Here is a 26,732-nt window from a genome sequence, read left to right on the forward strand (position 1 = left end):
ACAGTTATTAATAAATGTGATAATCATGACAGTCTGTATTAATTACAATAATATCTTCTTTTATGCATTCTTCCATATTATAACTAGATATTCACTTATTCAGATATTGTTCTGTATTTTATTATAGTGGATGTATACATCCTTTTAAATGCACTTTTTTTGTTTTTTAATACATTATATATGCAGTGGAGACACAGGGGTGTGATGTCTGGCCATTGGCTAGTCAGCACATTCTTGACAGCTCATTATTGTTGTCTGTCACCTCATTTTATGTAATCAAATAATAACTTTCCATAAAGGTTTTACTATATTTAACTGGCAAGTCAGATTAAATGTACTTAAATGCCAGCAATTACCTTTAGAAAAAAAAAAAAAAAGAGACAAGATTGGTACTGGAACTTAAATGAACTAAATTGCAGGGACAGGGTTTATGATCTGTACTGGAACCAGCCAACGTATTTTGGCTTCAGCTAAAGGAGCTGTTGTCGTCTTCCGCGTTTTGTACAGTCTATGCTTTCTCCACATGCCAAAGTGGTGCGCATCAGGATTTTGTAAAGGGATTTTCATTATGTAACAAACTAACTGGGTCATTTCTTTTTTAGCCAGAACTAAGAAAAGGAAAAACAAAAAACTCTTTAGCTGTTTCATTACCTATCGTAATACTCACACAACATTAATTAAAAAAGTAAAATACAATTCCAAGTCCAAAAGTATTATTATATACCACTTTGTCATCTATCATGTGGAAGATTATCTTGGATGTTATTACTTTTAGATGCATGTTTTTATTAAATGAAAATCTCTTCCCCAGCTCGACAGAATCATCAGTACCACAAATTTGCAGCTGTTAAAGTTTTGAATCCTTAATTATAACCCTCGGGGTGAGCTAACGGCAGAAATCATAAACAAAAGGAACAAGAATTGACTGACCTAAACTCACTTCATCAAAATACATGAAAAAATCAACAGCTGTCTACGCTAATTCCTAGCTTAACTTACCCTTATGAACTAAGGCTGATGAGTATCTTCACATCATCCTGTGCATTCAGTAAGAGTGAATTGTCCTCTGGTGGGAAAAGAGGAGTCCATATGATCTGGGGGGACACCACATGGTTTGACGCAGCAACCAATCAGCAACTGGAGCCACGTACACACCCATAATCACAAATACATACTCAGCCAATCAGCTCTGCTCACCTGTAACCCTTTATACACTCAGAGACAATAAGAGGGAGTATGTGTGAAAGAGCTCTAACATGTCTGGATTTACCCTTAGGAGTCTGTGCCTATTTTGGCTGTTTTTGAGTACTTTTGATTTTGCCTTTATATACTATATAAAGAAATGTTTACTATACCCATGTTTGGTATCTTTTTTTTTCAGCACAACTTCATCTATCTCATTTGTACATTATTTTTTCACTTTATCGTACTATATCAATACAAAAGGCCAAAAAACACACAAATAACATTTAAAAAAAAAAAAAAAGATTAAATTATCTTTTTAATGGACTAACACCATCTATGGAGTTGAGGCAAGGGCTCAAGGAGTGAAGAGCCGCAGAACGCATCAAACGGGATCAAAATTATTAGTTTTTTATTTCAAATATCAATATTTAAAACCAAAAACAACAAGGAAAAACAGAAAACGAAGAAAAAAAACAAACATTTGAAAAGGAATGGGAGGATTTGTGTCTTGCTGTTGACTGCCATTCATATTTTTCTTCTGATTTTAGGTCCTATGGGGTACAGTGGAAGGGGCAGGATCTCAGGCCTCTATCGAGCCACGTTATGAACTGAAAAATTAATCATAAATTAATAAGGGAGGAGGGTTGAGGACACAAGGACCTACAACTTGAGAATTGAGAAGAGCGGATACATGCATTAATTCAGAGTTGAAGCACAAACTCCGAAAATGTTTATATAACCTTGGGGTCATAACATCTTCACTGATAGAAAAACAGAGCCAGACTTTTTCATATATTAACTTATGAACAAGTATATAATCTATGTACTCAAATAAGATTTTAATGAAAAAAACAGCCACTGTATTAACTCCTTTTTTTTCTTCGTTGACAGGCTTAAACTGTCTGATTTCGCTTCGATCAAAAACCATTGTTTCAGAAGTGACAAACTTCAGCTGTAGGTGGTAGAACAGTATCGAACTGAGTGAAGCTTAGTCACTTATGTTCACAACGTGACACCAAAATATAGGGAAATTATAGTTGCTGTAACATCTAGACAGAAAGGCCTTTTTATCTACATGGTGTAGACACCAGATGGCTGTCTTTACCCACTCCTCTGTAGAGAAGCAACCCTTTTTTTCCATTTTGCAGCCACGTGAAGCAAATCACCACAATTACTCATGACGCATTGTCTGGTCTGAGGAAAATTAGTCTAATTATTTTGTTCCCATTATCATGTAAAGCTCCAAGTTGGAAACAGGCCTAATTTTCAACCCATGCTAATAAATGACCTGTAGTCTAATCAGTTGAGGGACTGACTGACTGACTGACCTCCCAGACTCACACTGTGTTCACCTCTTTTGTTTTCACAGTTGTTTTAAAACGAGGTGGCACGTCTACTGTTCTGTAAATTGGCTTGAGAGTCTGGTTACAACCGGTTCTACATGTAAAGTGTCATGAGATAACTTTTGTTAAGATTTGGCGCTATATAAGTAAAATTTGATTGTTCGATTGATTGATTGAGTAGTGTAAGTGAATGAGTAAAGCGGGGTAAACACGTATTTTCGAAATCTGAAGAGATTGTTTTATCTGTTACAGACCCCCCACACGAAGACAAAAAATCAGGCATTGAACAGTTTTGATCGTACTGTGTGTGGTGTGCTCCGATAATCTCAACCCAGCACGCCACATACATAAGGATTCTGTCCCACCACTGATCTAGAATCTAGTCCTCCGAGCAGAAATCTCACGTGATGAAACTGTCGGGGCCTAAACCTCACAGTGAGAAAGAAGCACAATGAGCTTGTAGAGTTTTAAATTTTATTACAAAATGATGTTTCAAATTGAAGTGAACAACCAACAATAAGCAGCAATGATCAACACACAGATTCAGAGATAAAGTCTCACTGTTTGCAAACAGGGTCCAGTCTGACACACAGATTCAAACAGCCTTTATACTGTGCAGGTCATGTAAACATGTTTACCTAAGTTCCATCACATGTCCCTACAGTGTATGGGTTTTGATTAGATTCTATTGATTTGCTCAGTATAGCAAGTACAAAGTCTAACATCGTCAGAATGACAAGTACAAAGTTTAGACAAACTGCTTAGACAGAATGAATCAGCAAAAAAAAAATTATTTTTCCTCCACAGAAACAAAAACAAAGAAGAAGAAACATAGCATGACTCGAGAGTAGAGTCCTGAATCAGGCCCCCCCCCCCCCCCCCCCCCCCCAAAAAAAAAAAAAAAAGGTCAGGGGTGCAGGGACGGTGTGGGGATGGGTAAAAAAAAATTAATTGGTTAAAAAAATCAGAAGAATTTTTGCGGGTTCGGGTCTGGGTGAAATTAAACAAAATGTGGGTGGGTAGTAAGCAAGGAAGTGAAAAAATAAAAATTCATGGATTAAAATAATTTGCAGGACATTTAATGATGATGATCATCTAATTTGACTGTGGTTGATCCACATCTGGTTTTATTTTGAAGTGAGCTTCATGTCTGTTTACATCCGGCCACAGATGTCATTGAACAGCGCATAGCCAAAAATGAAGCCCTTAAGCGTGAGTTATGTGTAGACAATGTGTTTAATCATGGGTCAGGTTAGGTTGTGGGTGTAATGTGTGTGGGTACAGGCGGGTGTGGGTTTGGAAAAGTGGACCTGTGCAGGACCCTGCTCGGGAGTTGTCAGGTTTCCCCACACATGAAGATTTTTTGTCATAAATATTGAACATGTTTAATATTTACGGTTGTCAGCCCTGACCCGTTTCAGAGCCGATTATCGGGACAAATTCACTCTTAACACACCTCAGACCACTAGAGAATCTTATAGGATAATCTTATAAAACAAAATAATCTGGCGTTTGTTGTCCTTAGTCAGGAAGGGGGAAAATCGAGACTAAAAAAGTCTGATTATCTTTAAGTGTGTACCCCGCTTAACAGACAGAGACAAAAGGCAACAGAGGGATGGAAGGACTGAAATCACTGGAGAAAGAAAACACTATAGAAAGAGGAAGTGGGGAGATGAAGTTAATAATGTATGAGAAGGTGGATGATGAACAGGATGAAAGGTGAAAAAGATAAAAGTGCTAATATGCAAAATAGGGAAGCACGAAATTATATTCATAGCACCAAATTATAACAAAATTATTTGAAGACACTTGCATAGAAAGATCAAGACCAGATCTGCAACAAATTATATTCATTGTCGATTAATCTGATTTTCTTCATTAAGCAATGGATTTTTTTGCCCTGTAAATGGTGAAAAAGCATTTCCCAGAGCCCAAGATAATAATAATAATAATAATAATAATAATAATAATAATAATAATAATAATAATAATAATAATCTTTAATGTCTTCTTTGGTCCAGAAAACAGAGAGATTTAGTTTACTGTAACAGAGGAGGAAAGAAAACTGAAAATACTCACATTTAACCCTTAGGGGTCTGAGCCTATTGTGGCTATTTTTGAGTACTTTTGATTTTGCCTTTATATTCTATACAAAGAGATGTTTACTCTACCCATGTTTGGTATCTTTTTTTCAGCACAACCTTATCTATCTCATCTGCCTGTTATTTTTTCACTTTAACCTACTATATCAGCACAAACGGCCAAAAAACACATAAATATAAAATCCGATTTGAAAAATGTATATAATTTATTGCATAAATAACACAAAGATGTTTAATGAACCTTTTCAAAGACTTTAAAAGTGAATATTGGTTCCAAATATTAGGTATATAAAATCAAAATTATGATAGATTAAAACTATACTCAAATATTTGTCATAAAAGCATATCTTTATATAGGTGTTTTTTTTCTGGTTTTCACACCTCCCCTGGTCCTCCCGGTTTCTGCATCCGGTTCAGGTGGGGGTCATTCTCATCCTTACCTGTAATGCTAATACAGTTTGAGGATTAGAATCCGCAGATTCGGACAGTTTTTTTCCGTTTTGAAGAAGGACAGAAAATGACTAAGATGTGGTCAGAAATATAACGCCCCCCCCCCCCACACACACACACACACACACACACACACACACACACACACACACCTCATTTTCATACTTTTATCCATGTTTGTTTGCTCCAAGTTCAAACTGTCATACCTTTTTGCTCTATCAGTATCAAATAAAAGTGGGGGACTGTTTCAAGTCCGCACTTTCCAATGCAGTTTTCCTCAGTGGTCTACGTGACTGACTTCTGACGCTACGACGTGTTGAAAATGTCATGTGATTCAGTCACTAGGCCGTAACCGTGGACCCCTAAAGGTTAAGAAGCTGCAATCAGAAATATCTTGTTACTGTAATTAGTAATTATCAAAATACATGGCAATTAAATTAATAGTTGACACCTAAATTATTAAATGTTGCAGCTCAAATCTAGACTTTACAGAATTATACATAGAAGCCCAACAATTCCCCTTGAAAGACTTAGTGATGGTCAAGAAGGAAACCTCAAACAGAGCCATTCTGAGGATGGGCGGCCACTTTGTTTTTGTTTTTTTTTTTAATTTTTTATTTAGATATTTTAATTTTTCCATAAAACAAAACATCCTCTGACATAGGACCCTAAGAATTAAAGCACAAGTTGAAGAAATACACTAGAAATACCATGAAGGGAAATCACATAAAAAATAAATGTTTTTTTTTTTTTTTTTTTTTACCAAGGAAAATTACAGCAGTACAATATCAGTCATAAGTCGCTTTTCCATTGACCCTCAAATTGCGCAAATATAACTTGCGCATAAAAATGTGCAATTTTGCCAAAAGTCTCATGTTTTGATTAAAAATGTTTTCACTGGCAAGAGATAGTTTTTCGGGTGTAGCACAAATGGTATATCACTCAAACTGCAATGGACTAGAGTCAGGTGAATTAAAAAAACAGATGTTGACGGGTGTTACAACAAGCGAAGAAGAAGAAGAAGAAATATGTCGTGGTATGTGTGGACACACCAGGAAACCCAATCATTTTTTAATTTAGTACGAGATAGAGGGGTAATATATAATAATAATGAATATATCTGTAAATCAACACCATATTTACGTTCGTCGCCATGTTTATGGAATGACTTCTCGTGTCATCTCGCGATAATAAATAAACAAATCATCGCATTTGTAATTTAATGGAAAAACCGACATTACACACTTGTGTTTTTTTGACATTTAGTAAATATCGGTAAAGTTTTGCACAGATGTTCAATGGAAAAGCGACTATAGAGAGACATAACAATCTTGTAGTAGCACCCATTCCTTCATCAGTCACCCAAATACAGAGTAATACAGTTCCCTCTTTGTTCAAAAGTGTCCATCTTTAGTTGTAGACTTGCGGTCATTCGCTCCATAGAGTAGACCCTTTTCAGTCTGTGTACCCACTAGGGATGTAAGGATTACTGGTATAACAATAAACCATGGTAAAATTCCTGACGGTTAGTATTAAGGTTTAAATTCTTTCTATCTATCTATCTATCTATCTATCTATCTATCTATCTATCTATCTATCTATCTATCTATCTATCTATCTATCTATCTATCTATCTATCTATCTATCTATCTATCTATCTATCTAATCTATCTAATCTATCTAATCTATCTATCTATCTATCTATCTATCTATCTAAAAGGAACTAAAACAACTCAAACTTGAAATGGAAAATGGTCAACCAATGGCCATAAGGTGTCATCATTAATGCACATTTGTGTTTGATGTTTACATGTTAATATTTTAATGTTTCTGCCAACAGGAAGTACATTGTGCCTATTATTATTTATTTTTTTGTTTTCAAAATACAACTTGGTTAAATTATTTCAGTGTGTGTATAAGTGCTTTTTGAACATTTTGAGCACAATTTCAACAATATCGCAATAATAATGATAATTTTGGTCACCATCATAATCATAATCATAATCAGAAGCTCTTTATTGTCATTTGACAGTACAAAGTACATCAAACGAAATTGGGTTCGATGATTAGGGACATCGGGCCGCTGCTCCTAGTACAGAGTACAACTAGAGCGCTGCCACAAAACCCTTTCTTCGAAAATTGCAGTGAAGAACAGAAGATAATGCAAAGCACAAATATGAAGACATCATACAGATTACACACAGTACACGTGGACAACATGCTGACGAGACACTGCAAGGACAAGCAAGTAGGGGAGGCAGGAAAAACCAGCAAAGGCATCTGGAAAGATACCAGTATGAAGAGATTTGTTTATGATTTGGAGTAAATGATCTGAGACGCTGTCAAATATTCTCTAAAGAATGCACCATAATCGTGATATGAAATTTTCATATAGTCACATCCCTAGTACCCACTCAATTATAGTTGGTTGTTTTGGATCCTTCCAGTTGACAGTAATCATTTTCTTAGCAAGGAATAACAGTATTTGGGTGGCCATGTTCCTTAAGTGTTTTGAGAGAGAGAGAGAGAGAGAGAGAGAGAGAGAGAGAGAGAGAGAGAGAGAGAGAGAGAGAGACTAAAAAGCTGACATTTCTTAATTTCTTATAAAACAATCAGGTTTTAACATTTTTTGCCTCAGTGTATCATTTATACACATGGATCGAATCTACAAAGGTTTGCAGAATATTGTTAAATTGCACTTAATTTTCTTTAGATGTTTCAGGTTGTTCATATTTATTCAGGTTATTCACATTTTATTGTAAAAGGACAGTTTGTTAATAGAAATATTTTCATAATTATTTTTTTGCACCAAAACAGAAGGGGGAGAGAGAGAGAGAGAGAGAGAGACAGAGAGAGACAGAGAGAGAGAGAAGAAAAATCATTGATTATAAATAAGTGAAACAAAGCACTATGGTTTGACATACAGAAATGAAGAAAAGGCTTTAAAGGAAGGACAAAGATAAGTGTAAATGAAGTGTAATGCGTAGTGTGTGTGGGTAGTAACACATCCTTTAAGAAGAGACAGGGCTGGTTTCTATGGTCTCATTTCATGGATCAAGAACACAGCAGTGATCAAGGTGACACATTGCAGCCTGCAGCACAAACTCAGCCCTCTGCTGCTTTTTTGGTGTCACAATTTGTTTCAGTCAAACCAACTATGATAGTGCACCACAATGCTCAGTGTGGAATAATGACACCAGTGTTTGTATAAGCTCATCTAACATCAGCACCAGTCTATTTAACATGGCACGGTAAAGCCGTAGCTCAGGGGATAATCTTGTTATGCTCACAAAGTTAATGGGCTGAGGTTTGGGAACAAAACGGCTTAATAAAAACAAAGCAGGGTTTTTTGAAGGCAAAGTATGTAATGTTTCTCTAAAATAATAGATTTAGACTTGTATAGTAGTAATCCTGCTCTGTCATCACTTCTGTCAATGAGAATGTTTACATGAGCATAAAAATCTGAGCACTGTAATAATCAGATCTGATGCGTTTACATGCACTGAGGAAATATGATAATCGAAAACTCTGGTTTAGATGCAAGCCGTGCATAGTTCGTTCATTGGTTATTTCAATTCTAAATAAAATAAATTTCTAGTCTGTTTAATTTTTTTTTCTTTTTTAAACAAAATCGGCAAAACCTTAGACTGAAAATGAAACATCGGACTGTTTTTTAGTTATACAGTGGAAAGGAACACTGAACAAGCGGCGTACAAAGTGAAAATGAAACTGAAACTTAAGATGCTTTACTAATTCCTCTATGTCTCTCGCTGTTGTGCACCTCGTTTTCCTTTTCCCTACCTTCAGAAACTTTTATTTGAGGGGGCAGGATGTTTGTTGCCCCCCTAGATCCGGGCCCAGATGACACCTTGGTGTTTGCTCTGTCGCTAGATACACAAGCGTTGCTAAGTAGCATATCAAACAAGTGACATTCCTGCCAGTGTGTGGACAAATGTTTGAGCATGTTGGAGGGATTTCCCCCCTTTGAAGAAATGGAAGCTTTGCAAGTGTTCCAAGTGGCCCTGGTGTCATCTGTTTGCATGAAATATAGCCATACTTTGGAGCGTTTCTGCCTCGACACCATGTTGGCTATGCTCTAAACCAAAACAATGCAGCGTGCATGTGATGTCATCAAGCATGCGCAACGAAGGCAGAATCAATAAGCAGAATCATTAAACAGGCAGGCTAACAATTCCAAGGAATTGAACTACAAGGTGACACAAAAAAACGGGAACTTTTTAACAATCCAATAAAACCAAGAGTGATGGAAGAAAAATATTTTATTCATAGTAATTGAAAACTTAAAGCATGCCATTTAAGAAACAATGATGGAATTTTCATTTTTTAAAAATTACTTCCTGTAGATGGCGTCCTCCTGTACGAATGCATTCTTGAAATCTGCTGTTGAGATTCCTCATTGACCGCTGCAACATCTCAGCTGGGATACTGTGAATTTCATCCTGAATTCTCTGTTTTAACTCATCCAGAGTTCTTGGTCGAGTCGTGTACACTTTACTCTTGAGATAGCCCCACAAGAAAAAATGACAAATGGACAAATCTTGCGATCTAGGGGGCCAGGGAACGTTACCGAATCTTGAGATCACACGGTTACCGAACAATTCTCGCACAGCCTCCAGTGGTTACTAAAATGGGGGTGTGTTTACTTGCTCAAGGTCACTGTCTTGCAGTGCTGCCACTTGCTCATGTCTGCCAATATGCACTTCAAAAATTCCCGTTTTTTTGGGTCACCCTGTAATTTAAAAAAAATGAAAATTCCATCATTGTTTCTTAAATGGCATGTTTTAAGGTTTCAATTACTATGAATAAACTATTTTTCTTCCATCACTCTTGGTTTTATTGGATTGTTAAAAAGTTCCCGGTTCTTTTGATTCCCATCCCTAACAGTCTACCAATAGTAAAAAAACAAAACAAAACAGCAATTGTGAATAATTTTGCTCTTCTTTTTTTTCAAATATATCTTATTGTTTTTTTCATTTTAATGAACATACAATCATAAACACAACAATAAAACACTCCAAAAAACCCCCAAACAAACAAAAAAAACTTCTAACCCCCCTCTTCCACCCCTTAATTAAGATCTACGTTGAAAAAAATAAAATATTGATAATATCAGCACGTGCTTTACATATTGAGCATACACGAATTTCAGTGAACATTAATATACATACAGACACGTATATATTAGAGCCCGACTGATATGGGATTTTTGGGGCCGATGCCGATACCGATATTGGGGGCTAAAAAAGCTGATATCCAATATATCGTCCGACATCCAATATATCGGCCGATATCAGATATTGGCTGATAACCGATATATTGGCCGGTATATGAAATAAGAGCACTGATCTACACAGGATATAATAATCTTATATTAGATAATTGTGGACAGGTGGATAAACAGTTGCATAAATCTTTGTTTATTTCACAAATATAATTTACACAACTTTCAAATGCAAACAATGCAATCACAAAAATAATTAGAGCAAAAACTATTACTTACCACACAATTATGTTTTCACTCACAAATTTTGATGTGTCTGCCTCACGGCACTACAACTTCTTATGTGGACTAAGGACTAAACTGAGCATGTGCAGAGTGAATTAGGTGAGTCCTAAGTTGTTCCTGATTGGAGCAACTGCAAGAGTTACAACTGACCCATGTCACAACTGTCCCCAGTCTCCCCCACACTATTAACACCCAGGCCTGCTGGCAGAATGAAACTGTGAGGTAGACAGGAAGTACACAGACATAGGTGTGTGTGTGGGGGGGTGAATACTTCATCGGGGTGGGGGGGTAGCGGTCCATCTTTGTCAGAGCGCGCGGTAGCGGTCTGTGATTTTCGCCGGGGTGGTGGTGGTGGGGGCTCCGTGATTATGTGATTGTGTGTGTGTGATTATGTGATTGTGTGTGATTGTGTGTGTGGGGGTGTAATAGCGTCATTATCTGAGCAGGAGTGAAAGTGAAACTAACTCGTTTTAAAGTTCCTCTTATTCTCCGGGCAGCACACACACACACACACACACACACACACACACACACACACACACACACACACACACAGGAGCAGCGAGCGACAGAATCTCCGCGCAGCAAAAAAAGTTAATATATCGGCTACATCGGCTACATATTGGCCGATGTTGATTAACTGGTGATACGCTATAATCGGCCCGATTAATTGGCCGGCTGATTAATCGGTCGGGCTCTAATATATATCCAATGCCTCATAAGTCCATAATTCAGGTCATCCTCTTCATTGCTATTTCTATTTGCTCTTCTCTTTTACTGCACTGCTCATGTTGTTGTGCAGTTCTGCCTGAGAGACAAAACTCTGGACAAAACACACATCGATACCTCTGTTTACTCAAAAAGCACAAGCAAATACTTCTTATTTTTCCATTTCACAGCTTTTTTCTTGTCATCATCGTTCCCTCTCTACATTCAGTCTACTTCTCACTTTGCCACTCCTTCCACTTTTGTTGATTGGGGTAAATATTACTTACTCTGCCTTTAAATTTATTTCCACAACTCTCATCATGTAGTTCACAGATTGTCACAGACACTACTTGCAGTCGTTTGCTCTCTGTGAGATTATTAGGACCATGACGGTGTTGTTGAGTTGCCTAATGTAAAGAATGAATTGGTTAATATTCCGCCTGTCCTCCGAATGCTTATTTTACGTGTTTTATGTCAGACTAAGCTGTACTGATGTCAAATTCAAAAACCTCATCACATATTTGTGTGCTTACACTCTTATCAAGACTGATAGAAATGAAAGATATGGAATTGTCACTTGAAGCTGCTTTGAATGAACCCTGTAATATGTTTGCTGTGAAAATAAATGAGTTAAGTCGTACTGTGTCTGTGTTTACATGCAGACCGATATCCTAGTTTTAGTCATGTCCTGGATACTGATATGCATGAAAATACAGGGTTATTCAAAAAGAAGGAACCAATTTCATTACGCAATATTTTAATAAGGAAAAGCAATAGAAAACTCCAGCTAAGTCACAAGTATTCTACTCACAATCAACTTTTATTTCCTGTTTTACAAGTGTTCAGTGTATCCACCACCTGCAGCACGGACAACATCAATATGATAAGAGAATTCCTCACAGACGCGTATCAGCATATCATGAACCACTGAGTTGGTCGCTGTTGTTATTGGATGTTTAAGGTCAATGAAGCACCCATTCAGAACTTAGAAAACTCCTCTTTCAAATGGTCATTGACTAATTCCATGACGATGCTTGAGAACTGAAGCAATGCGTCAGGAAATTGGTTCATTCTTTTTGAGTAACCCCGTAGTCTGTATCTCAGTGGTTTCCAACCTTTTTTGGCTCGTGACCCCATTTTAACGTCACAAATTTCTGGTGACCCCAGACATTCAAAACGGAGACATTTTTTTCCTAAAATTTATTTGTTTTTGATCATGTAATAGTTTGCTATACAGGAGGTCCTCGGGTTACGAACGAGTTCCATTCCTACGCTGGCGACGTAACCCGAATTTCCGCGTAAGTCGGAATTAACCCTTTAATACCCCCTAAATCTCTAAATAAATATCCAAATACACGTATTATACTTCATATTAATAAAATAAAATAAATTAAAATAAAAAAAATAAGATACTGTACTTACCATCACTGCTGAGAGGTGGCTGGAGAAGAAGGAGGGGAGGCTGTGAGAGCTGCTGCTGGGGAATCCGGAAGGGTAACAGGTGCAGGATCTTCTGTAGACATTGAAGGTACGGGTTCTACTGGCCTCTCCACCTTGGTGAAGTACTTGGAGATGTCCGTCTGGAAGGAAATCTTCCTCGTTTCCTCCCAGATCTCACGGTACCACCGTACACTGTCCATCACTCCCCTTGAAGCTTTCGAAAATCATTCCATATTAGGATCCTCTGCCTCGAATCGCACCATAGCCTGTTCTAGAAGTGAAAAGGCCTCAGCTAAGGCGGACGAGACTCAGGCGTCGTAAAGTCGAAACAGCATAGGTCGAGTACCGCGTAACCTGAGGACCTCCTGTACTATGTTGCAAATAAACGTTAATTTTAGACAACATGTATCCTATATAATGTATATTATTATGGACGGAGGTAGAAAAGTCAGGTGTAGATTACTGCACAAAGTGAGAATTTGATTTTCCTTGGTCAGGATATGTACAGTCAGTCCAGCTTGGATTTACAAGGCTGACAATTAATACTGAACAAACAAGAACTCAAACTATGAATTATGAAAGAACTGCAGCATCTGAAACTGACCACAATGAACATTTGAAAGATAAACAGTACCACAGTGCTTCAGTTTCAGCTTCAGAGTTTGTCATGTCTTTTATGGACTGTGATTGTCTCTCAACTCACCATATATATTTTTTTATTAGTAAGTTTTTATTTTTTTGTTTTGCTTTTTTCTTTATCAGTTACTGGAAATTGTGTACAGGTGACGACCCCAAGGTTGAAAAACACTGCTGTATTTCCTCCCATAATTACTTTAGCTGGAAGATGACAGTTGAAAGAGCTTTAATATTAGATAAATACCATGTACCAATAGAACATTTTGACTTGACAATAGTTACACTTGTTAACTATGTGTCAGTTCTTGTGTATAAATGTTTCTTTTTTAGCTTTTATGATGTTAGTATATGTCTTTATTTCAGACAAGATAGAGCACCTTTGTGATACAATACTGCAGGATATTTGGCTCCCTTGTTTTTATTTCAGTAAAGTAATGTTGCTTGATGGCTCCCAAGGTTGAATGCACCGATGTGTTCAGGCACCCACTGTAGTTTTCAGCAATTACTGAATTAAATCCAAGCTGCTGTTAGTAGTTGACAGACGTTTCAAACCTGGTTGTTGTTCTTTAATAGCACCATATTCTGTAAATGAGCAAAGGCAGCTAAGGGGGTCATTCATATCCATTCCTCACTGGTTGTCACAAAGCCAATAATAGCTGTTATCAGTCCATAGCACCGTGGAGAAATGGTGGCATTTTAAAGTGTGTATGTGTGTTTTCTATCTTAGGGCTGTCAGATTTGATCCATGACAACTTGACAGAATCCAAGAGGACCATTAATCTCCTTCAGCGAATGAATATCTACCAGGAGGTCTTTCTCAGCATCCTCTACAGATTGTTGCCCATACAGGTAACAAATCAGTCTCTCAGCGTGTTCCACTTGGGCCCATGAAATAATAATAATTCTGTTTGCCGCGTACATGCTGTGAATCTTACTAATCCCATTTCATTTTGTTAAAAAAAAAAAAAAAATCTATTTTCCTCTGTCAATATTGTTAGCCACAGCAGAAACTGTCAGAAGTTCACACTGGGGGACCGTCAGGCAGTAGAGGTGCTGTGGCATTTTACATTTTGGTCTTTTAAGATGACACAGCATGGCACACTTGCAGTTGTCACAGTGACAGAAAAGGTTTCTGTATTGGCATATCAGTTAACTGAGATACAGCTGCTTAGGTTCATCCGCAAACCGACGGTGTGACAGAAATGTCAGGAAGTGAAATCTCCGACCATAGTCTAAAATGCCATGCCAAATTTCAGAGTGCCCCAGTCAGTTGCTGTCACTGTGTTCATTTGCGATGCCTAATGAACTAATAGTGTGTGTTTGTGTGTGTATTTCAGGCGTATCTGGAGCCTGTGTATTTCTACATCTACACGGTGTTCTCACTCCAAGCTGTGTATGTGATCGCCCTGTACCTCACAGCGTGGCTCCTGTCGGGTTCTTGGTTGGCGGGTGCTCTCGCCGGGGTCTGGTACATCCTCAACAGGTGGGTAATGATCACTGTGTATTTATGGAAGCACAGGAGACAGTGGACGGGATTGGGGAGGGGGGAGTCAGCCCCTTTCAGACTTGTACCTGACTCTGGAAATGTTATCGTAGCTGTGTTCTCTGTAACTTTTCCCAGAGTAATTAGGGTCGTGAACTTGTTAATAGTTCTATATGTGTACGTTTTAATGAGTTTTCCCAGTTTGTTTTTCAATTCCACTTGAGTTAGTTTTATGAGTCCATTAGTGGTTTTAGTTTTATATTTATTTTGAAAACCTCCCAAGTTTCACAATAATAATTTATAATAATTTATAATAATAATAGTAATAATAATAATGATAAGAATAACAATAATTAACTGTAGTACGTAATAAAATACTATACATTAGAAAAAAACTGCGATCTGTAAGCATTAACAACAAAAAATGCATTAAATGAAATTTTATTTACAAAATAATTGTTTATTTAGGTCCCTTACTATATTTAGTTTGAAAGAAATTATTATAAGTTTATTAGTTATTTAGTTCTGCTAGTTTCTTTGGTGTTAGGATGGAAACCTTAAACAATACTACTACTACTACTAAAACTTTAATACATAATAAAATACCACATGTAAAAAAACAATGATTTATAAACATTAACAACAAAAAAATGCATTAAATGACATATTGTTTACAAAATAATTGTTGATCAATCAAATCAATCAATCAAATTTTATTTATATAGCGCCAAATCATAACAAAAGTTATCTCATGACGCTTTACATATCGAGTTGGTCGAAACCAGACTCTAAGCTAATTTACAGTTTATTTGTTTATTAAAGTCCCTTACTATTTAGTTTGAGTAATTTATTATCAGTTTATCGGTTGTTTAGTTCTGTTCGTTTCTCTGGTGTTGGGATGGAAACCTTGAGTTTAATAATAATAAGAAGAATAATAAGTTTTAGTACAAGGTGCTTTACAGAATAACAAAACTACAAAAAAGAGATATATAATAAAAAAGATAGCAAGTCATAACCTTTTAAAACATGACAAAAATGCACTAGAACTAAAGCAAAATTTAATAAAAATATAGAAAAATGTTCCAAAAGGATGGAAGAATGCATTAAATGAAACATTATAAAATCATTGTTTGTTAATGTCTCTTACTGTATTTATTTCAAATAGTTTACAAACACAGTAGTTACTTATTTTCTCTGGTAAACCTTGAATAGTAATAATAATATTAGTAATAATAATATTTAGGAATAAGAATAATGCACTTTAGTACAAGGTGCTTTACAGAATAAAATACTACCCAATATAAAAACTAAGAATTATAAACATTTAAAACAGATAAAATGCACTAAAACAACAAAGTTAAATCAAAATATTAAAACTAAAGGATGGAAGAATGCACTAAATGACAGATCCTTTACTGTTAAAAACCACATGATTCTTTTGTCAACTTCATTTTAGATTTTTTTTTATTATCATAAAGTAGAAGTTATAAGTGGCAAAGCAGCTAAAGTGCAAATTCAAGAGCTAAAGCTTTTTTTTTTTTTTTTTATTTTACCTGCAATTCTGTTTAGTTGAACACTGAACTAGTGTAGGCTGGGGACTTGAGTGATTTAGAAATTAACTTTCACATCTATGTTTCATGCAGCACAATGGTAAAACAAGACAGACAAGAGAAGTGTGTGTTTTACTTGAATATACTGACCTTACCTCCTGAAAATGATGCCAAAGCTCACTGTTATAAGCACACAGCTGACAGGTGGCTGTTGAGTCTGATAAAAGATAGAAAAATGTTCCTGACTGCACGCTGCTTTGCTTGCCATTCATTTTCTGCTGGATTTAAGTTTGTTCTTTCAGTAAATGGGTCTCCATGCTGTGTCATGACGCGCGCCCCCTGAATTTGCATCCAAGACGCTGTTAAGACTTTCATTTATAATATTACAATGGCTGGTGCAGCCTCTTTACTTGGAGACACAGAACATAGTCAGAATAAAATGCACGGAGAAACTAAAAATGATGGAATTCATCGAGATGTTGATTTGCATGGGACTAATGTAATCGTGGGACCTCGGGGTTGGATATTTGCAGTCCAATTTTACAACAGTTATTGCAAATTACAAATTACCTGAGGTCCAGAGGTATCAGAAGTCCCCGGTTTTCATTAACCATAATAATCATAGCTTTTCCACTTTCCCACACTCTTAAGGTTTTCTTTTTTTTTTTTTTTTTTTCATTGGTTGCTAGTGCCGTTCTGTGCTCTGTGGACAGAGATAAAGTACTATACACTTCATAGAAACCCTATATCATAACATTCAGCCTAGGATAAAAAAAACTATTTCCACCCTGTAATGACACAGCTTGTACATTTCCTTTCTATTTGAGTAGTGACGACATAAAACAGACCGGTTTTATATACAAATGTTGGTCGGTGCTCCTGCAGTTGCCTCTTTTCCCTTTATATGAAGCTCCAGACACACCCTCTTACTCTCAGTAAGAAAGGGAGCGTATAGTATCTGAGTATATTTCCTGAACTGTTGATATATGCTTTGAACGCACAGTCGGTGTACCAAGCATTTACTAGACAAGAGGACCTTTCTAGTTTTTTCAGTGAGTAAGTGGTGTTTACTTTCGGCTGCTCTTTTTGCGTCGCTTGGCATGTTTTTGGACGCCTGCCCGAAAGTTGAAATAAGTTCACAAACCTTGCTGGCATTTTCTTTGCTGTCCTTTTAGATCAATACAGAGACGAGATTTTTGCCGCGGACCTTGTAAACAATAAAAACACAAGGTCACCGACTTTTACAACTTCTTAAGCACTGCCAGAATAATGCCACGGTCTTCTGAGTTTGAAGCAAGTTAGACCGGCACTGGGATCTTTCATGTAATGCAGTTTTATTGTAGGTTTTTGCTTTGTTGTCACTCACCTAGTTAAGTATTCCAGTATTCCGCTCATCACTGTTTGTTTTGTCCCGTCATCACTCAAACTGTGAGACGCTGCAAACAAACATTTAACACAGCATGCATCATATTGTTATATCTGCAGCTTTCCAGTGTGATTATGCTCTTAGTTTTGAGTTGAGGGCTTGAATATTGCATCACTAATCGCCGATTGTCTGTCTCCTCTCTGCTTTGTCTCAGGGTCGACACGACTCGCGTGGAGTTTACCATCTCGCTCAGGGAGAATTGGTCTTTGCCCTTCCTGGCGTTGCAGGTCACCGCTATCACCTGTTACCTCAGGCCTCAGCTCAGCGCCTTACAGCAGGTCCGCACACCCTCTAACAGACACTACATCATCGCTACATGCAGTCCTCATAGTATTGATTGGCCTTACCTTGGCACTCCCAGCCGTTCGATAATCTACAACCGCTAAAAGGGCTAGCAACATGGCAGGAATGAGGCTACGAGCCATTTGTATCCACCTCAAGTATCAACTCCCTGTGTGTTTGTGTGTTTTTCTCCTCAGAAGGTTATGGTGTGGCTGATGTATGTCACCACATTCTGCTTCTGTCTGACATGGCAGTTCAATCAGTTCATCCTGCTGGTTCAGGCTCTCATCATATATACCCTGGACTGTGCAGACTTCTTATCAACAACCCAGGTATGTCTGCCACAAACAGGATTATAAAGTGTGTTGTATGTTGTGTGCTACATGTTGTATGTTATATGTATGTATGTATGTATGTATGTATGGTTATAATTATATCTGTTTTTGGACCCTGTTATGTCCCTGGCCTAGGGGAAACCTGAACTCAACATACACGACAAACGAAAAAGTTAAGGATATTTTTAATGTTTGGGCTGTGTTTTTTCAGTTGTGATTCTTGCACAGCGCTTTTTACTTTATTGTGTGTGAATTGAATTGAAATACATTTTTTTAATAACCAGACATAGTTTTATTCACAAATGGCAAAAATGACAAAACAAATGACAAAAAAACCCAAACAAATATCCTTAACTTTTTGTTTGTAGTGTATTTAAAAGGTGCCCCGCTCGTCCCATCCGCTAGAATGTGAGGCCCAGACGGAAGTTAAATTTAAGAGTCAGGTTGCAATTCAATCAATCAATCAATCAATCAATCAACCAACCAACCAACCAACCAACCAACCAACCAACCAACCAATTAATCAATCAATCAAATTTTATTTATATAGTGCCAATGTTATGTCCCTGGCCTAGGGGAAACCTGAACACAACATATTTAAAAGGTGCCCCACTCGTCCCATCCCCAAGAATGTGAGGCCCAGACAAAAGTTACATTTAGCAGTCAGGTAGCAATTTATTCAATCAATCAATCAATCAGTCAATCAATCAATCAATCAGTCAATCAAATTTTATTTATATAGCGCCAAATCATAACAAAAGTTATCTCATGACACTTTACATGTAGAGCCAGTTGAAACCAGACTCTCAAGCCAATTTACAGAAACCCAACAGAATCCTCCAGGAGCAAACTCTTGTGACTGGTGACAGTGGAAGGAAAAAGTTCCTTTTAACAGGCAGAAACCTGGAGCAGACCCTGACTCCTGGAAGACAGATGTCTGACAGGACCAGTTGGCGTGAAAGAGAGAGGGTAAAGGAAGAGAAAAAGAGAGAGAGATAGAGAAAGATTGGGGGAGTGGGGGAGAAGGTGAGGAGTAGGGGGAGACACATGGATGCAATTGATGCACAGCAAGCTGAACTTGAAAATCTATTGTTATTGTCACTCAGAAGACAGAAATTATGCCCAAAATAACAAACAAAAGGATGTCACAACCCTATGCTTTCCTAATTGTCAAACATAATGTGCCTTTACTTGAAAACCCTCGGCCTTCAGTCCATGCCAAAGTTTTTGCATGTACGGATGGACAGATGGACAGATGACGAACTGATGACAATACCCTGGGGCAAGGACTGAGGGTAAAAAAAAAAAGAAGAATAAAACACAAAAAACAAGTCGGTGTGACCTAACTCCTAACCAAAACAGGAGAAAAAGTATGACAAAACAAAAAGGACTTCTTACTTTCTGCTACCTTTACAATATTTAATCTAATTTACAATATGTACGGAATTCACTAATTTCACAGAACCTCTTACAACAAACAAAAGCAGTGATCAATAGGCTTCCATCATTGGAAATGGGATGAGCAGAAGGGGGAGGAGGATCAGCATCAGCCTGCTTTAATCCTCACTCCCAACCAATCAGCATCAGGTTCCACCAGTCACACACACCTGCAGCTGATCAACTATTCACAGAGAGAGAGAGAGAGAGCTGTCAGCACTATACAAATAAAACAGAAGTACATCACTCATGAAATACAATGACAATAAAGTCTCTTATCTGTCTTAAAGGAGTGATATTTTGCTTTTTTTTAATGGAATTATGCATTTTAAAACATTTCCCTGTGGTCTACATAAACTGGAAATGCTGTGATTGGGTCTGAATTCTTCATTAATTCAACTCCACAGGTCCATCTTTAACCCTATTTGAGTAATGACACCAGAAAGGTCATTTTGAGCGCTGGCCCTTTAAATGCAAGTGAGCCATTTCATACCCCACCCCCTCCGGGTTGTTGACTGTGCTTTCTGTCCCATTCAGCCATCTGTGTTCGTTAATACAACCAACAACTAAAAATTTTAGGGAATCAACTCGAAGTTTGGGCATATTTTCAGTATGGACTACAACTGCTGCTGCTGACAAACAATTATGTCGTACTTGGAGAAATGTTCATTGGAAGTCTTGACTTTATTTGTGCAAAAGTTGTGACGTAACTAGTTCTAAAACGTAACAAATTAAGGAGGACTTAAAACGATTTGTAGAAATCCACTCGATTTTTGCCGGAATTAATATAAAGATAGCTTTGCAGCACCTGGAGGGTTCAACTTTAAACTTTATGAACTATTAGGGTTTAAATACACAAAGAAATGAACCAAAGACTAATAAAAATGGGTTTAGCTAGATATGACCCCTTTAAGTAAAACAGGAACTAAAACTGTGAAGTAAAACATCATTTAAAAAAATAAGATACCAATAATCACTGCACACTTAGGTAAACTGAAAAAAACTATTTAAGCATAAGCATAAAAAAGTATATTTTTGAAATGTTAGGGTCCCTAAATGCATAAATAAAAGTACCAAAGACTAATAAAAGTGGGTTTAGCAAAATATGACCCCTTTAAACAGTTAATTTACTTAAAAAACATGCCTGGATACTGAAAATAATATCAGTAAGGACTCACTGAAATGCATTTATACTCACTAATGCAATACCAGAATGAATGTAATTGCAAAAAGCTGCAGTTTGAAGGTCCAGATTTAGGAGGATTTAATTGCAGAAATGCGAAGTAAATAAGCACAAACTGCTGTGTGATGATAATTTGTTTGGTGTTAGTGACACTGAGCAGAGCAACATGTTTTTTGTGTTATTTGAAGTTTTTGTATTTTTATGCTAATTTAAGTTTGCATGTTGAAAGAACAACCAAGCAAATAGATTCACATCTAAATCAGGATATGACTGTTTCAGCCCTAATTTCAGTTATGCTTCAGTCAGGTTTTCAAGGGCATCTAAATATGAAAGATCTGTGTCAGTGTTTCCCTTAATTATAGGTTGACATTTCCATTTAGTTGTACCGGCGTTTTCATTTTGTACATTAAAAAAGCAAAAATGGAAGCACTGAAAATGTGCAAATCCTTTAATATTGTCAAAAAACCAAACAGCTGCATATGCCTGCATAAGGAGATTGTAACAATTATCAAATCAACATAAGAAACAAACTCAATTTAAGATGGAAACGGTAATGAAACACCACCTTAACACCACCTTAAAAGCTGCAAAAAGAAGTGTTAGAGATAGACTTTGAAACACTTATGATTCAGAGCAGCGATTTCATTTGCGGATTAAAAACAAGCTTCAGGTTTTTTGTCAAAATACTCTCGACATCTGTCACTTCAGAATAACAATAACAATCTAACAATAGTAGATGGAAACATAAATTAGCAATTTTTTTTGGCAAGGATAGAAACCAGCTTAGTGTTGAGCTGGTTTGCATTCTCCAACTCCAGAATATCATATGTTTGTTTCATCCTTTCAGTTTTTCTTTAAACTTGGATTATGTTGAAGTAAGGGTGTATGTGATTTAAAAAAAAAAAAAAAAATGAAACAGACACTAAAACTTAAAGACTAATAGAGGCGATTACAAATAGAAAAAAACATGGACACAACATTGGGGAAAATAGTAAGTTTAAGTATTTGAAACAACAAAAAAGTCAGAATAAATGAGACAGTTGAAGTGTAAGGTAAGTAAATCTGCTTGGTAGAAGTCAAATACAGCGGTACCTTGACATACAAGTCTAATTTGTTCCGTGGCCAAGCTCTTAACTCAATTTGCTTGTATATGAAATCAATTTTCCTCAGTGAAATTAACTGAAATGCCATTAATCCATTTCAGCCCCCTAAGTTTCAATATGTTGAGATAATACCTATGCATATGTCTAACTTATACTGAACTTATCTCCAACGCATATTGTCGTATGTAGATGTATCTGACGTGTTCTGGACGACCTCTTTTCATCTCTTCCAGACACATGGCAAAGCGTTTCAGCACCACCCCTCTGGACAGCGACAGCAGGAGATAATACCTGTAACACCAAATACCCTCCTGAGACCCAGCAATGCATTTTTGTCCTTTGTAGTGGACAAATTTCACAGCTTTACTTTAAAAAAAAACAAAAAAAACCTGGAAGTCTACTGAAAAGGACAAAAAAAAAAAATTCAAAAATGTATCTGAAAAAACTGTTACATCATGCTGTTTCCAATTATGGCAATTATTTAATGTAAAATGATGAAAATGTTTACTTACTGGGTCTCAGGAGGATCTCACTATAATATTCAAATTTAGAATTACTTAAAAAAAACAAACAATCTAAAATCAGATAAATTTAAATGAAATACTCATTAATTTCCCAAAGCCACAGGGAGCCGCAGCAGAGGGATGAAAAAGCCACGGTAGGCTATATAAAAGTGGGGTTGACAGTAGGAACCCGTTGGTACTCCTCAAGATGCTGTTTTGAGCAGAGAGATGGTGGATCCGGCACCAAAATACCTACTAGCTGTGCTTCAACATTAAATTTGTATTAGCTCCGATTAATCTGATTTCTCATAATCAGATGATACTATTTACACAATCACCTGAATAAGCTGATAACTCCTGAAATCGGATCATGATCAGAGTATTAGTGTGGATGTCAACTGGCTCAGTGATACTGGTCAGGGAGCAGGGACCAACTGGGGTATAGGTGCAGGGCAGCTCTCAGGGTTTAAAATAGGTCATTAAAATGTTCAACTTGGTCTTGTTGTTTTTTTATTTCAACACCTGCTTAGTAACGCAAGGAAATCCATCCTCAGTCATGTAGTGGCTGCAGGATGGCCTAATGCACACGGAGATTTCAGAGCTCAACATTCATGTCCCTGATGGTTTCATGATGCTCTGTGTGTGTGTTTTTACCCCCAGGTGACCACTCTGTACCTGGTTCAAGTGAGCGGCCTCCTCAGTGTGTGGCTCCTTCAGTTCTGTAACTCCATGATCCTGGGATCTCTGGTCCTGAGCTTCATCGTAGCCACGCTTTTCATCCGACATTGCCAGGTCACTGTGGGGTTTGTTAGACGTATGCAGCTGAGAGAGTTTCAGGATTGCGGTGTGTGTGTGTGTGTGTTTGTGTGTGTGTAAAACAATTAGCATTACAAACTCATACTGACAGCTAAGATAACTTGTTTACAAAACAAAGAGCTTAACAAAATTCACCTGGATTTTGTAAAAGCTACACATACTCTGTTTGTATGCAGGAGACACATTTTTCTGACAGATCTAAATGTAATTTAGTTGAATTTGATCTTATCACAGCAACAATTACAGAAACATTTAATGTGACAGAGTGAAAGTGGAACGCAGAGAAAGCTGGAGGAATGCTGAGAATTAGAAATAGGGAGGGAGGGAATTAAATTCTGCTTTTAATATTTTCAGAACTACATGCTCTGATTGCAAATGACTTTGTCATAAATATTTGCTTGTAGCGACCATTCTCATATGGTTTATTTAAATTTAATTGCCTTATTAGTTTGTATATTTTCAGAATTTTGTAACTTCTTGCTTGATAGAGATTTGTTTACACAGTGCAGGCTGAGTGTATGATGACAGCTTCTGGGTCTGTACTTGTAATTCTAAAATGGTACAGCAAATATTACAGATATTATGACTCACTGCGTGTCGTTTTTTTTCCTCATAGTCGGGGCTGAAGTCAGGAACCCTGCTGGTCCGTGTGGGTAAACTGCTTCTCCACACCACCATGGTCCTCCTCCTCACCTTCACCATCAACTACCTGGCCAAGGTACTTCCTGCTTCATCATTTTCTCTGGTTTCTGTCTTTTCTTTTACTGCCTCTCCCCATCTTGTTCACCCTTGTATCCACTCCAGCTGTTCTTGTCTCCTCTCATCCTCTTGTGTTTTCCCTTCACCCATCCTTGTTTGTCTCTCCTCATATCTCCGATCTGGTCCATCTTCTCTGATCTTTTATTTTAGTCTTCTGGCTCTCTGATCTCTGCCCTCCTTTTACTCCCACTTGTCTTACCCCGTTTTTCACTCCTAGCACCCTTCCTCTTCTTCTTCTCTTTCATGTCCGGGGTGGGTAAGATATGAGCTCACCATATGATCTCAGTTTATTTACTTGTATATCCAGCTCAGCGTGTTGATCTTTCGTCCTCACAAGATAACCTTATCTGTGTGTTTGTGTGTTTACAGAAAGCACTTCAGCTCAGATCAGATGAACACATCTTTAAATTCATCAAGTCCAAGTTTGCCTTAGGGCCGACAAGGTATGAACGACCACTTGTAGATGAATGCACACACAAACAGAGGCAACTCCCTCACTCCTGTCCTTGGAGACAGTCACACATCACTTTGCCATAAAAATGTAGCCATAAGTGCACACATCCAGTCTGCTCAAACGCGCACACACATAAATGCATCTTTTGGCTCTATCCACCATGACTTTATTATTCACTAAGCACCAGTGTTGCAGCACCTGGAGTGTAAGTGTGTGTGAATAATAGATGGTGGGGTAACGCCAGCAGGCCTCCCATCGATCAGATACTGTGTGTGTGTTGAGCGGCTCAGCCACTGGATAGCTACTCCGGGGTGGCAGATAACACGGCTCACAACCCAACGCCACACAACTGGCCCTTCAATTATTCAGGAGGCTGTGGAGAATGCAAAGCTTACTCTGTGCTCTATCTCTGCCTCTCCCTCTGTTCCTGCTTCACTCACTCGCTGAGACTTTTTTTATTCTCCTCTCCTTTCTCAGAGTTTTTTTTTTTTCTCAGTTTTGTACTGTGTTTTGCGATATCTCAATTCTCCCTTCAATTATGTTCTGGAATGGCAGTGTATCAGGAGTTGTATTACCGATGTGAAATGCAAAAAAAAAAAAAAAGAAAAAGAAATGCAGCATCCTGTTCATTAAAGTCACATTTAATTCTGAAAAAAAATGAAATGCTGTATAATAATACACATTTGTGCCAAAAAAAACCAACAGATTAGTGCAGCTTTAAAGCTCCATTAGCAGAATATTCAACAGATGTACAGGGTGGGGAAGCAAAATTTACAATCAACATTTAGTTGTTTTTTCTCAGCAGGCACTAGGTCAATTGTTTTGAAACCAAACATATATTGATGTCATAATCATACCTAACACTATTATCCATACCTTTTCAGAAACTTTTGCCCATATGAGTAATCAGGAAAGCAAACGTCAAAGAGTGTGTGATTTGCTGAATGCACTCGTCACACCAAAGGAGATTTCAAAAATAGTTGGAGTGTCCATAAAGACTGTTTATAATGTAAAGAAGAGAATGACTATGAGCAAAACTATTACGAGAAAGTCTGGAAGATACTATTAAAGAAGAATGGGAGAAGTTGTCACCCGAATATTTGAGGAACACTTGTGCAAGTTTCAGGAAGCATGTGAAGGCAGTTATTGAGAAAGAAGGAGGACACATGGAATAAAAACATTTTCTATTATGTCAATTTTCTTGTGGCAAATAAATTCTCATGACTTTCAATAAACTAATTGGTCATACACTGTCTTTCAATCCCTGCCTCAAAATATTGTAAATTTTGCTTCCCCACCCTGTAGTACTCAACATACCGACTACCAAGTGACGTCATGCTATTTGCTGTCTACATTAGGGATGGGAATCGAGAACCCAGTAGTTGTTTAAAGGTGGGGTATGAGATCTTAGAAAAACGGTTCGAGCAAGCTACATTTTGAAAATACTCAATTCAAAAGTCCAAACCCCTTTTTACAGACAGTCCCCCGAAGCCACACCTCCAGAGTACTGGCATGAGTAATGCTTGTTCCTGAGGGTTCACTAGCGCTGCACAGCAACAATTTGCCCAGCCCCAGCTTGGGCTCCGACCTTGGCTCCGGCTCCAATCCATGCATACCTCATTCAGTCTCCTCCAACACCTCAGCTCTTACAGAACAGCCCCAGTTCATACCTATCTGGCTAATGTTACATTTCCTAGGGATTTATGTTAGTGACAAAACAGTTTGCCGGTGAACTTTCCATCCTAATATAACTAATATAGCCAAGCTCTGGCTCTGGCCTCTAAGCCTTTGAGAACGCATGATTCATGCACGAAGAGGGGTACGTGCAGAGGGGGAAGGGGGAGGGACAAATGGCAGTTGACTTTAATAGACATATCACCGTCCAGTCATTTTGATTGGGTGCTTAAAATGATTGGATGGTGTTTTTTCAGTCCTGTCCATTCCACAGGTGACTACATTTTTTTTTTTTTTAATTTTTGTATTAGAGCATTTAATTAATTGGTTGTAATC

General features: G+C 37.5%; 1 protein-coding gene across 2 annotated transcripts in view; it reads left to right on the forward strand.

Annotated features, from left to right (window-relative positions):
- The window catches only part of dpy19l3 (dpy-19 like C-mannosyltransferase 3), a 102,331-nt gene that overhangs the window by 23,290 nt on the left and 52,309 nt on the right, over nt 1–26,732 (forward strand). For both annotated transcript variants that reach the window (XM_030127048.1, XM_030127056.1), the window contains exons 5-11: nt 14,119–14,240; nt 14,729–14,874; nt 18,005–18,128; nt 18,330–18,464; nt 23,354–23,485; nt 24,126–24,227; nt 24,638–24,711. In XM_030127048.1, coding sequence (XP_029982908.1) covers nt 14,119–14,240; nt 14,729–14,874; nt 18,005–18,128; nt 18,330–18,464; nt 23,354–23,485; nt 24,126–24,227; nt 24,638–24,711 — 835 coding nt within the window. The remainder of the gene's footprint in view (nt 1–14,118; nt 14,241–14,728; nt 14,875–18,004; nt 18,129–18,329; nt 18,465–23,353; nt 23,486–24,125; nt 24,228–24,637; nt 24,712–26,732) is intronic.

This window comes from Sphaeramia orbicularis, chromosome 3 (genome assembly GCF_902148855.1).
Source record: "Sphaeramia orbicularis chromosome 3, fSphaOr1.1, whole genome shotgun sequence".
Lineage (NCBI taxonomy): Eukaryota > Metazoa > Chordata > Actinopteri > Kurtiformes > Apogonidae > Sphaeramia > Sphaeramia orbicularis.